At 47.4% G+C, this 13,469-nt stretch overlaps 1 protein-coding gene across 2 annotated transcripts in view; it reads right to left on the bottom strand.

Moving 5' to 3' along the window:
- Positions 1–9,222: 9,222 nt before the first annotated feature.
- Positions 9,223–13,469, bottom strand: part of GALNT10 (polypeptide N-acetylgalactosaminyltransferase 10) — a 226,053-nt gene continuing 221,806 nt past the window's right edge. The window contains exon 12 of one of the 2 annotated variants that reach the window (XM_061424122.1): positions 9,223–13,242. In XM_061424122.1, coding sequence (XP_061280106.1) covers positions 13,084–13,242 — 159 coding nt within the window. In that variant the 3' untranslated portion in view covers positions 9,223–13,083. The remainder of the gene's footprint in view (positions 13,243–13,469) is intronic. The other variant, XM_061424123.1, reaches the window with a different exon arrangement.

The following is a 13,469-nucleotide window of genomic DNA, read 5'->3' as shown; positions in this document are numbered from 1 at the left end:
GCTCAGTTCAGTCACTCAGTCATGTTCAACTCTTTGCGACCCCATGAACTGCAGCATGCCAGGCCTCCCTGTCCATCACAACTCCCGGAATCCACCCAAACCCATGTCCATTGAGTCAGTGATGCCATCCAATCATCTCATCCTCTGTTGTCCCCTTCTCCTCCTGCCCTCAATCTTTCTCAGCATCGAATCAGGTGGCCAAAGTATTGGAGTTTCAGCTTTAGCATCAGACCTTCCAGTGAACACCCAGGACTGATCTCCTTTAGGATGGACTGGATGGATCTCCTTGTAGTCCAAGGAACTCTCAAGAGTCTTCTCCAACACCACAGTTCAAAAGCATCAATTCTTTGATGCTCAGCTTTCTTTATAGTCCAACTCTCACATCCATACATGACCACAGGAAAAACCATAGCGTTGACTAGATGGACTTTGACAAAGTAATGTCTCTGCTTTTTAATATGCTGTCTAGGTTGGTCATAACTTTCCTTCCAAGGAGTAAGCGTCTTTTAATTTCATGGCTGCAGTCACCATCTGCAGTGATTTTGGAGCCCAGAAAAATAAAGTCAGCCACTGTTTCCCTATCTATTTGCCATGAAGTGATGTGACTGGATGCCATGATCTTCATGTTCTGAATGTTGAGCTTTAAGCCAACTTTTTCACTCTCCTTTTTCACTTTCATCAAGAGGCTCTTTAGTTCTTCTTCACTAATTGTTAGGGAAAAGTAAATAAAAGCCACACTAAAATATTGCTTCACACCTACTAGAATGGCTACAGTCAATGAGATGGACCACAGCAAATGCTGGTGAGGATCTGAAGAAACTGCAATGTGCATCTGTTGGTATAAATGCAAAATGGTGATGCCACTGTGGAAAACAGTTCAGCAGTTCCTCAAAATGTTAAACACAGAATTACCATACGACCTAGCAAGTCCACTTTTAGGTATCTGCCTGAGAAACAAATGCATGTATCTACACAGAAACCTGGACATGAATGTTCATAGCAGCATTATTCATATGGCCCAAAACGTGGAAACACCCCAAAAATCTATCAACTGATGAACAGATAAAGAAAATGTGGTCTACCCAGACATCTATAAAAAGGAATGAAGTACTGATACACATTACAATATGTATAAACCTTGAAAACATGCTAAGGGAAAGCCAAACACAAATGGTCATATACTTTATGATTCCATTTATGTGAAATGTCCAGAAAAGGTAAATCCATAGAGACAGTAAGATTTAGTGGTTGCCAGCGGCTCAGGGACTTGGGGGGTTGAGTGTTGGAGGGGAGTGATTGCCCATGGGTACAGGGTTTCTTTCTAGGGGGACAAGTGTTCTGGAACTAGGAAGTGGTAATGGCTTCATAACCTTGTGAATATACTAAGAACATTGAGTTCTGTACTCTAAATGGGTGAATTAAAGCTCAATAAAGCTGTTTTAGAAAGGAAAAAAGGATACTATTAACTCTTTATAATTGATACAGAAATAATTAGATTTGTTGAAAGGGATACATCTTAAGCCTCCACTAAATATTCTTAAGCCTGTTTTTTGATTTGTGAAGGGAGTCAAACTGAAGATATATTAGCCAAGACTGAAGGTATATCATCCAAGAGTGTGTCCAAAAACGCAGGTGTAATTGGCAGTGTTATACCACGTTTTATTACCTAGGAACAGGTGTGCTCTGTTGACAGAGTACATTTGTTGTTTGACTTTTGACGTTAGTCACATTTGCAGAAGTGAATTTATGTATGGACTTAGGGGCCTGTGTATACTCTGTCATAGGGAAGGCAAATGTGCCCTTAGCCGTCTCCACTTCTTTCTTCAATGCCAGGTCACCAAGCAAGTTTCTAAGGAATAATTCAACCGAGACTAGTAGACTGCATATAATTATTTGGCTCACTGGAAAATTCTAATGCCCATAAAAAAAAAATCAACTTTTGATTTATCAATCTTCTGTGAATGTGATCAGAAAAAGGCCCTAGAAAGCAGTTTCATTTTGGCCTTAACTCAATACACAACTAATGCTGAAATAAATAACAAGTGTTAATAAACCTCACAAAACTAAAATTCCAGGGGGAAGTATTTGGTTCATCACGGCTCAACAATTTCCAAAGTCCGAATCAGTTCTGCTAAGAGCTGGGGATAAAATGGTGACCAGTACAGAAAAAGCCTTACCCTCATGAAGTCCAGTGAAGGAGAAAGACATCAAGCACCCGAACAAATAAATAAAATAACATTTAAAATAATCCTCATTCACTAATTTCTTGTTTGCAAATTCTTCTACTCACTAAAATATAAGCTCAAAACTGATACTTGGCGCATATTTTAAAGGCCACTTTACTATTATTTATTTATTATTAGTTAATTTGGCTGTGCCCCGAGGCATGTGGGATCTTAGTTCCCTGACCAGGGATCGAACCTGCGCCCCTGCATTGCAAGTGTGGAGTCTTAATCACTGGACTGCTAGGAAAAGTCCCCTTGCTGCAGTTTTGAGGTCACTTGTGGACATGTGCATGTGTAGAGTGGTGAAAAATTGGAGTTGCCCAACACGCATGTTCCCAGCTGTGGTCAATTGAGCTCTCACACTGTAAGCAAGAGTCCTTCTTGCCATTATTCTGTGCCACAATTTTTACATTTTTGTGCTTTTGTTGGTGATTTTGGTTTTTAGATGTCCTGTAAGCATAGTGCTGAGGTGCTGTCTCGTGTTCCTAAGCACAGAAGGCCAGGTTGTGCCTGATGGAGAAAAGATATATGTTAGATAAGTTTCACTGCAGCTTGAGTTAGTGTTGTTAGCTGTGAGTTCAACGTGAATGAATTAATGATCTATATGAAATGAGGTCTCTTTAAACAGAAACGCGCACAGAACAGGTTATGTATTGATGGCGTGATGACAGTGTGGTGACCAGAGGCTGGAGGAACCTAACCCCATGCTTCCCCTGGGACCGATAGTTCTGTATTCACTCATCTGGCGTCCGCAGCAACTTTACTGAACAAAACTACTGTGCGTCATGGGAATGGGCTGTTTTGTTAGGATAAGCAAGAGAAGGGGAGCTACAGAGGTGCTGAGAAAGAGTGGAATGATGTGCGTGTGTCTATTCTCGATAGAGAGGCCTCTTGAGTGAGGCCTCTGACAGCTGAGCTGAGACCCAAAGGGGGAAAAGAAGCTGCTGAGCAGGTGGAGAACATTCCAAGCAGAGGGACCAGTGGTGTCTGGAGATGGGAAAGCCTTGACCTGTGTGGGCACCTGAGCTCTGCTGGGAGGTGATGGAGAAGTGGCCAAGGGCCAGCTCCAAAGGAGCTTTGGGACCTAGCTAAGAAGTAGTAAACCATATTAGCTGCAGAAGTCAATCAACAAAGATGTACTGAAACATGTACTGTGGGCTTGTACACCTCCCAACAGGGCTCTGGTGCCCACACAGGCCAAGGCTTTTCCATCTCCAGACCCCACTGGTCACTCTGCTGCAAGCACTTCAGCACTATGCTTGCAGGGCATCTTAAAACCAAAACCACCCACAAAAGCACAAAAATGTAAGAAGTGCGGCACAGTAAGACGGCAAGAAGGATCCTTGTTTACGGTGTGAGAGCTGAATTGACCTCAGTTGGGAACATGCGTGTTGGGCGACTCCAATCTTTCACCACTCTACAAATGCACGTGTCCACAAGTGACCTCAAGATTGCAGCAAGGGGACTTTCCCTAGTGGTCCAGTGGTTTAAGACTCCCCACTTTCAATGCAGAGGGTGCAGGTTCGATTCCTGGTCAGGGAACTAAGATCCCAGTGGAAGCTGCAACAAGTAGACAGTACAGCTGGAGTCAAGTAATTCTCCTCACCTGCCTGGGTCCTTGTCTGTTCTTATCAAGAGGTGTGAGAGGTTGCAGGTGGTCCCTTATTCACCTCTGTTTTTCCCGGGCCAAGGGCAGAGCTGGACACAGACCAGGGGCCACCATAAGCCCCCAGAATACGTTTCAGTACGTTTGCTGGCTGAATTCTGCAGCTGTGTAGAAACCATGGCGAGGACTTTTCTTAGAACCTGGACAAATTTGGCATTTATGTCTCTGCCTCCCAGGCTGACTGACAGGCCAATGGTGGGGGATCTGAGCTCCCAGCTCCAGCAAAGCCAGACTCGCCATCCCCTTCTCCCATCCCCAGGCAGGAGCTGGCGGGAGATCAGACGCTGCTTCAGTGCCAAGGAGCTCATGAACAAAGGCTGTAAAAGTTGCTAAGAAACCTGCTTTTTCTGAGGGCTCACCGTGTTCCTTTGTTTCTGTGGCGTTCTGTTGTGAGAGTGGGTGTGAAGTGCGCCCAGGGCTGTCACTATGCCAGCCCCAAACCAAGTCAGACTTGAAGGCAAAGAGCTGCAGACTGCTCTGAGCATCATCCAGGAAGCCAGGTATGCTAAGCCTGGAACAAAAGAGGAGGCAGCTGCCTGAGGCCAGAGATTGGCAGAACTGTGAGCAGCTGCAGGAAGCCAGCTCTGGATGCCGACTCCTGGACCCACTCCACCAGAAGCCCAGAAACCTGAAGGTGGGAGATACCACTAAGAAAACCGGGAGGGGACTCCATTTCCTGGGTAAACTTGGAAAATAAATCCCTGACAAGATCTGGGCCATTTCAAAATATGAGATGCAAGATCTAGAGGACTAGAAGGTTCCAGGCTGACCTTTATTTAACTTGCTCCCCTTCTTCTCATGGCCATAAGGAGAACCTGAGGCCCAGGGAGGAGAAGGGACTTGCTCAGGGACACCCAGCATACGACAGACAGGAGAACTCACTCTAGGGTCTGTGGGCTGTGAGTGTAATTTGAAACTAGACTATTCATCCATTCGTCCATTTATCAAGTACTTATTGAACCCTTACTAAGTGCCAGGGCCCAAAGCCCCAACCCCAATCACACAAGGAGAAAAAAAAGGATGCAAACCTTTGAGGGAATTGCCACATTCTCTGAATCTGTTTCCAAGTAAGCAACAAGGAGGAGCTCCCACTGTGTGTGTGGCTACGTGCTCTACTTACCTTGGATTCTCTGCTCGCGTGTAGGGCTGGGAGGATGAGGAGCTGAAATGGATGAGACACATGAGGGCCAGCCGCCCTGGATTTGTTTGTCACCCTGCAGGCTCCAGGTCCTAGTATGTGCCCTGCACCTTGAGCAACTCATTCCTGGCTCTAGACTTCAGTTCAAGGGCACTGTTTATGCTCTCTCTGCCCCAAACCTTTAATGGTTCCTCCTGCCTTTGAAATAAAGATCAGAGACCCTGTAACATGGCCCACAGGGCCCCAGAGGGTCTGGTTTGGTTTGCCTCCTCGTCTCCTCTCTCTCCCACTCTGCTCCAGCCTCACAGACCTTCATACCTGTCACGATTCTACACAGGGTGTTCGGCCAGGTTGCCCCTACACCTGGAATGTTCTCAACTTTTGAAAAAAAAAACAAGTGAAGTGAAAGCGTTAGTCGCTCAGTCATGTCCGACTCTGTGATCCCATGAACTGTAGCCGACTAGGTTTTTCTGTCCGTGAAATTCTCCAGGTGAGAATACTGGAGTCAGTTGCCATCCCCTTCTCCAGGGAATCTTCCTGACCCAGGGATGGAACCTGTTTCTCGTGCATTGCAGGCAGGTGGTTTTATTTACTGTCTGAGCTACCACGGAAGCCCCCACTTTATTTCCTAGTAAATTCTTTAAAGACACCATTAAAACATTTATAATTTATGGGTGTTTATAAAAGATTTTCAAACAAACAAGAAATGCAAGTTATGAAAGACAGATTCTACTTTCTTGCTCCAGGGCTCAAACCTGCACAGTGGCCTGTAATCAGATCCCGGGTCTGTAAAGGAACCTTCGCCAAGCCACGGTCCACAGCGCCCTCTAGTGGGCTCTGAATGACAGCACCAGGGTAGCTTCTGCTCATGTCTCCAGCTCCACACCAAGACTCAACTATAGCAGAACAGGCGGAGCTGGAAGCACCATGGGAAAACTCCCTTCACTGTGTAAAACTGGGACCTAGCTAGGAGACAGGATTTGTGTAAGATCTCACCTTGCACAGCAGGGCCAGCCAGGGTTCTTTCCAGCACATGGTATTATGTAATCCAACCCTCCAAAGCTTTGATAATCCAACCCTCATAATGCTTTGGTATGCAGGGACTTGTGGCTCATGGGTGAGCGCAAGAAATGAGCTAAGCTTGTTCATGTTGTCATTGAAATCCTCCACTCCGGGGTGTAGTCTGTAAGATCCTTTGTGCACTACCTGGGCTAAGTCTGTGAGCTCACCTCCTTCCCCGCCTCCAACACAGGAACTCCTTCCTGCCTCAGGATCTCTGCACTGGCCGTTCCCTTTGCCCAGAATACATCACCAGATGGTCAACACCGAAATCAGATTGATTATATTCTTTGCAGCCAAAGATGGAGAAGCTCTATACAGTCAGCAAAAACAAGACCAGGAGCTGACTGTGGCTCAGACCATGAACTCCTTATTGCCAAATTCAGACTTAAATTGAAGAAAGTAGGGAAAACCACTAGACCATTCAGGTATGACTTAAATCAAATCCCTTATGATTATACAGTGGAAGTGAGAAATAGATTTAAGGGCCTAGATCTGATAGATAGAGTGCCTGATGAACTATGGAATGAGGTTCATGACATTGTACAGGAGACAGGGATCAAGACCATTCCCATGGAAAAGAAATGCAAAAAAGCAAAATGGCTGTCTGGGGAGGCCTTACAAATAGCTGTGAAAAGAAGAGAAGTGAAAAGCAAAGGAGAAAAGGAAAGATATAAACATCTGAATGCAGAGTTCCAAAGAATAGCAAGAAGAGATAAGAAAGCCTTCTTCAGCGATCAATGCAAAGAAATACAGCAAAAGAGACACCGATGTATAGATCAGTCTTATGGACTCTGTGGGAGAGGGAGAGGGTGGGGAGATTTGGGAAAATAGCGTTGAAACATGTATAATATGTATGAAACGAGTCACCAGTCCAGGTTCGATGCACGGTACTGGATGCTTGGGGCTGGTGCACTGGGACGACCCAGAGAGAGGGGAGGGGAGGGAGGAGGGTGGAGGGTTCAGGATGGGGAACATGGGTATACCTGTGGCGGATTCATTTCGATATTTGGCAAAACTAATACAATATTGTAAAGTTTAAAAATAAAATAAAATTAAAAAAAAAAAAAGAAATAGAGGAAAACAACAGAATGGGGAAGACTAGGGATCTCTTCAAGAAAATCAGAGATACCAAAGGAACATTTCATGCAAAGATGGGCTTGATAAAGGACAGAAATGGTATGGACCTAACAGAAGCAGAAGATATTAAGAAGAGATGGCAAGAATACACAGAAGAACTGTACAAAAAAGATCTTCACAACCCAGATAATCATGATGGTGTGATCACTGACCTAGAGCCAGACATCCTGGAATGTGAAGTCAAGTGGGCCTTAGACAGCATCACTAGGAACAAAGCTAGTGGAGGTGATGGAATTACAGTTGAGCTATTCCAAATCCTAAAAGATGATGCTGTGAAAGTGCTGCACTCAATATGCCAGCAAATTTGGAAAACTCAGCAGTGGCCACTGGACTGGAAAAGGTCAGTTTTCATTCCAATCCCAAAGAAAGGCAATGCCAAAGAATGCTCAAACTACCGCACATTTGCACTCATCTCACACGCTAGTAAAATAATGCTCAAAATTCTCCAAGCCAGACTTCAGCAATATGTGAACCGTGAACTTCCTGATGTTCAAGCTGGTTTTAGAAAAGGCAGAGGGACCAGAGATCAAATTGCCAACATCCGCTGGATCATGGAAAAAGCAAGAGAGTTCCAGAAAAGCATCTATTTCTGCTTTATTGACTATGCCAAAGCCTTTGACTGTGTGGATCACAAGAAACTGTGGAAAATTCTGAAAGAGATGGGAATACCAGACCACCTGATCTGCCTCTTGAGAAATTTGTATGCAGGTCAGGAAGCAACAGTTAGAACTGGACATGGAACAACAGACTGGCTCCAAATAGGAAAAGGAGTTTGTCAAGGCTGTATATTGTCACCCTGTTTATTTAACTTATATGCAGAGTACATCATGAGAAACGCTGGGCTGGAAGAAGCACAAGCTGGAATCAAGATTGCTGGGAGAAATATCAATAACCTCAGATATGCAGATGACACCACCCTTATGGCAGAAAGTGAAGAGGAACTCAAAAGCCTCTTGATGAAAGTGAAAGTGGAGAGTGAAAAAGTTGGCTTAAAACTCAACATTCAGAAAACGAAGATCATGGCATCCGGTCCCATTACTTCATGGGAAATAGATGGGGAAACCGTGGAAACAGTGTCAGACTTTATTTTTCTGGGCTGCAAAATCACTACAGATGGTGACTGCAGCCATGAAATTAAAAGATGCTTACTCCTTGGAAGGAAAGTTATGACCAACCTAGATAGCATATTCAAAAGCAGAGACATTACTTTGCCAACAAATGTTCGTCTAGTCAAGGCTATGGTTTTTCCTGTGGTCATGTATGGATGTGAGAGTTGGACTGTGAAGAAGGCTGAGCGCCGAAGAATTGATGCTTTTGAACTGTGGTGTTGGAGAAGACTCTTCAGAGTCCCCTGGACTGCAAGGAGATCCAACCAGTCCATTCTGAAGGAGATCAGCCCTGGGATTTCTTTGGAAGGAATGATGCTAAAGCTGAAACTCCAGTACTTTGGCCACCTCATGCGAAGAGTTGAGTCATTGGAAAAGACTCTGATGCTGGGAGAGATTGGGGGCAAGAGGAGAAGGGGACGACAGAGGATGAGATGGCTGGATGGCATCACTGACTCGATGGACGTGAGTGTGAGTGAACTCTGAGAGTTGGTGATGGACAGGGAGGCCTGGCGTGCTGTGATTCATAGGGTCGCAAAGAGTCGGACACGACTGAGCGACTGATCTAATCTGATCTGAAACTGCCTTTTGGCTCATACTCCCTTCTTCTTGTCATTCAGCTCTCATAGAGGCATTCCCTGACTACCCTGCTTCATGTTGATCCCCACCCCAGTCTCTAGAATACCTTGTTTTATAACCTCCACGGCCCTATTCACACCTGAAATCATCGTGGTGAGCTGTCTGTGGTCCACCTTCCTCCTTAGAATGATGGCTGTAGGGAATTTATCCAGGACCCAGCGGAGGCACTGAGTGGGTGGGTGCTCAATGAATACACAGGGAGCAAAGGACTGGAGAAAGGCACAGACAAGGAATTAGCCAGAGACCACGTTAGAGAAAAGTCTGGAGGTTTACTCAACAACAGTCACAATCACAGTTGTACATGGTAAGTCAGGTCTTCACAAAGGCTCACTTTTCCAGGCAGGAGATGAGAGGCTGGTGGTCTCAAGCTTTCTCTATGGAATCCCACATCTGACCTCTCAGATATTCCCTGTGTGTAATCCCTCTGGGATCCTCCTTCAAGTCTGAAACACAGCAGGAACCCAGCCCTGTGGGCCGGCACATCTGAATCAAAGCCATTTTGGGAGCAAATGTTAAAAAAGGACCTTGTCGCTTGGAATGTAGGTGCAACTCCCACCCCAGAGGTGACAGTGGGCTTTGGCACAAGATCCAGTTAGAACTAAAGTATTACTCGAATTTTCAAAAAAAGCATCAGTTGAAAGCAGAAAAGAATTCCAGGACAGGACCCACTCCTTGCCCTTCTCTCATACTTAGAAATCGTCAGAAAACTTAATCAAAGTTGCATTGCCTCCTAAGAATGACAGAGATCACCCAATCTGTGCAAACAAGGGATCTCTGAAGCAAGGTGTCCGGATTTCTCAGTTACTTCTGTAAAGTGCTTTGCCGCTCCTTTGAAACTTCAGAGATTACAAATATAGAGATGCATACACAAAAATATGGAGCCATCTTCAACGACATCACCTATTTCTTAAAGAGAAAGAGAAATTCGACAGGTGGTGAATATAATGTGGACTTTGGGAATCCATATTCTACATCTCCAAAAAGAATCATTCTTTCTCCCTAGGTCCTGAGGTTGCATCCCCCATCAGATCTCTTCTGTGGATGTACTCCCTTCTGACTCTGAGTTATTTCTTCCAAAAATGGGGAACTGATAGCTCCTGGATGGTTTTAAAAGTTGAAAGCTCCAGCTGGAAGCACAAGGTGGAATGGCTTTTCTCACACATGCCCGCACACTTAGCATCTCCTCCATGGCCTTGAACCTACTGGGAAGATGCTCTTTGCATTCTGAAATGTTCCTGTAGTTCCCCTTTGGAAAGGCTGCTGGGGCCACGCAGGTGTGATACTTTGTAGCCACACCGTTTTGTGACCTTATGCTCAGAAGAAAGGCTTTAGAGGAGAAGGGGTCCACATTCTCACCCATCACCTGGCTGACAGCACCTCCACAGTCTCATGGATCCTTGAGACATATAGCTTTCCAAAATGAAGACAAAACAGTGAATGGCGATTGGTTGGTCTGTTAATGGATTTCTCTCCCTCCTTCCCTGATTACAGGCTATGTCAAGTCTCGGCACCCACAGATGTGGGTTCAGCAATTGCAAATGTCAGAGTGCCCAGAGGATCTGCCCATCCTTTGTTGAGGGTGCAAAACCAGCCTCAAAAGGAGAACCAAAGGACAGAAAAGTGGACACATGAAGACTGCTTGCCGCTGCTGCTGCTTTCCACGTGCGCCCTGGTCTTGCCGAGAACACTGTCACCTGCTGGAGTGGGACCTATTGCAAAGCTAATTGCTGGGGGTGGGATGGGGGCTGCAGCCGTGGCTTCCAAACAGGCCCCTCTCCCAGGGGTGGCTGAGACCCTTCTTGGCCATGGATTAAAAGAGCCATCCAGCTGCCCTTTAAATTCAGGCTGTTACTCTCACTGAATGGAATAACACCTGGCCCTCTGGCCCTTGGGGGGCATTGCTGTTTCAGATCCTGCTCTAGGCCCAACGCCTCCTGCTTGAAATCAGACATTAGGAAACACACACTCATCCAACAGGGATTGCACACATCACCAAAAACGTCCCCCTCCCCCCCAACCCTGCCCCTTTACATCTAGCAAGGCACTAGGAAATGATTCAAGTTTAGGGATTGGCTGTACGTTTGCATGTTTTTCTTTTTAAAAGGCACAGTTTTCATTTTAATAACGCTGCATTACTTTCTGATGATGAATCCTACCTCAATTCTCCCAAAGTACAACGCTCTTGCTTTCCTGGATTCTGGAAGGGGCCGCATCTTTTGACTCCTTCCTAAAGAGGGCCACTGCTAAAAGGTATAGCACTCACTGGGAAAAGACACCAGGGATGGACAAGCAAGCTCTGTAAGCATGGGGCTGCCTCTCCTGCAGACAGGTGGCCAGAGTGGGAGCTGTGCTGAGGCAGAAGGTGGAGGCGACGCTTTGCCCGCTGCACGCTTCATCGGGGTGGTGGTGGCTGGGAGAGTTCACTTCCCTCCCCAGGTAACTGATGAGATCAGCCAGCATCTCAAAGGCAGATCCGTGGCTCTGCTCCCAGATTTATGTCTCAGTTATTTCACTGGTAAATAACACAATCGAGAGGCTCGGCTCTAATTGGAACACCGATTTGAAAGACTTCCTGGGCTAGCTGGCGGGCGCAACGGGCTGTAGACTACGATTTCCATTTCTGAATCAGTGGGTGGCAGGCTGGTTAGAGAAACACTTCCTATTAGTTTGGAAGCCCTCTGGGAGTCTGACACATAATTAACAAAGCAAAAGGTAAACACAGAGGGCATCATGGAGCGGACTGCATATCTGCTTGTGGGATGCTGGGGTGTTCACTGCAGCCGTGGCCGTGGTGGGGGTGGCACAGCTTCCGGCCTGGGCTGAGGACTGTGTCACACCCAGTGCCTGGTATGAGCGGGTGGACCTGGGTTCCCCCACCCGTCCCCCAACACCACCAACCTTGGACTTCACAGATTGTTTCTAGGCTAGGGGCTGCCTTGAAGGTTTTACAGTTGACTGGCTCCTTCAATCACAGCATTCCAGAAATCCATATTGGATGCTAGAATACCAGAATCCTATGTGGTACTCTAGTTTGTGACCCAAGTACAGAGTTCTTTAAAAATTCTAGAATTCCATATGAGAACCAGAACCACAATGAGTCGGGGCTAGGCAACCTGCCCGCGGTCCACCTTGGCGGCCTCCGGACTTTGTGAGGCCAGCACGTCACACCTCTGCTCTTCTGTTGAGACAAGCAGCTGCCCGAGGGAGGGAGAAGAAGGGAGAGAGAGAGACGGAAGCACTGATAGGGGAAATTCAAGCAGAATTTCTAGTTTGGAGGTCTTCTACTATGCCTGCGCCACAGACTCAAGGCCATCTGAAACCCAGTCCTGAAGAGCTGGTGGCCGGACTGTCCTTGAGCCTGGAGAGCACTGATATGGGCATCTTGAGCACCCCGAGAGCCAGGGGAGACACCTGGGCTGTCCATGGTAGCCAAGGAGGACCACACTTCCGCCCCAGGCCTGACAGTTGGCCGGTGGTCAGTACTGAACACTCGGAGGGCCCCAGGCACGGCTTCTAACTGCATCTCCTTGGGTCATGACAGAGAATAGATGCCGGGGAGTAACTGCAGTTATCCCAAGCTGGGGCCAAAATGAAAAGGCTGAAACCAACGGCCCCGAGAGAGACTCTTGCCCTTCTGTTGCTGATGAGTGTGGCACTGCTGCTTAAAGTTGGCGCCTACAGACACAACTTGCCTCTCTCTCTCGCTAAAGGACCATCATGGACGAGCCAGCTGAAGGTCAGGCAGGCTTGGAGGACTCTGTTTTGGGTGGCCGAGGGCTACCCTGGCATTCCTCCCACGTACCGCTCAAGGGAACGTGGTGATGGGGTGAAAAGGCTCTCCTGGGTTTCCATGCCGCCGCCAGGGGTGCAGCGGGCTCTGCTCTGGAGTGGGGCCTCTTGTAGGGTCTGTTCTCCATGCCGCCACCATTTGGGGTCTGCAGGGCTGGGCGGACACCCAGGCCAGCTTCAAGAGCCCCCTCTGCCTTGACCTGGCTGGCCAGCACCTTGTACAGAATGGGGGAGCCCTGGGAGCCCTGCCTTCCTCTGGAGAGGGAGGCTGCAGGAAGTGCTGGAGGGGACCCGCCAGGCTCACTGCGGGAACATGAGGGCTCAGTTGCTATTGAATTTTTCCAAGACTGTGGAGTTGGTGTGTTCAAACAGCCACTGCTGGGTGGGAGAAGAGGGGTTGCAGGTGTTCATGAAGATCCTGTGGTCACTTTCACTGCAGTCCATGCAACTGCCGCTGACGGGGTGGTATAGGGTCTGGTCCTGTGGAACAGGCAGGTGGTCAGCTGGGCCGTGACAGGGAAATGAGCCCAGGCAGCAGCGATACCAGCGAGGGGACAGGGCTGGGGCTTGCAGGCCTGCCTGGCTCTCCTCCCCACCACACAGTGGACACTGCCCACCTCGCTTGAGGCTGGCCTTGCCATGTGCCTGAGCAGTGCCCGCTGGGATGAGGACAAAACTGATGTATGCCACTTCTGGGCTGGGACCCT

The sequence above is a fragment of the Bos javanicus genome, chromosome 7 (assembly GCF_032452875.1).
Source record: "Bos javanicus breed banteng chromosome 7, ARS-OSU_banteng_1.0, whole genome shotgun sequence".
Lineage (NCBI taxonomy): Eukaryota > Metazoa > Chordata > Mammalia > Artiodactyla > Bovidae > Bos > Bos javanicus.
The sequence above is the reverse complement of the archived record's forward strand: the minus strand, read 5'-3'. Positions and strand labels throughout refer to the sequence as shown.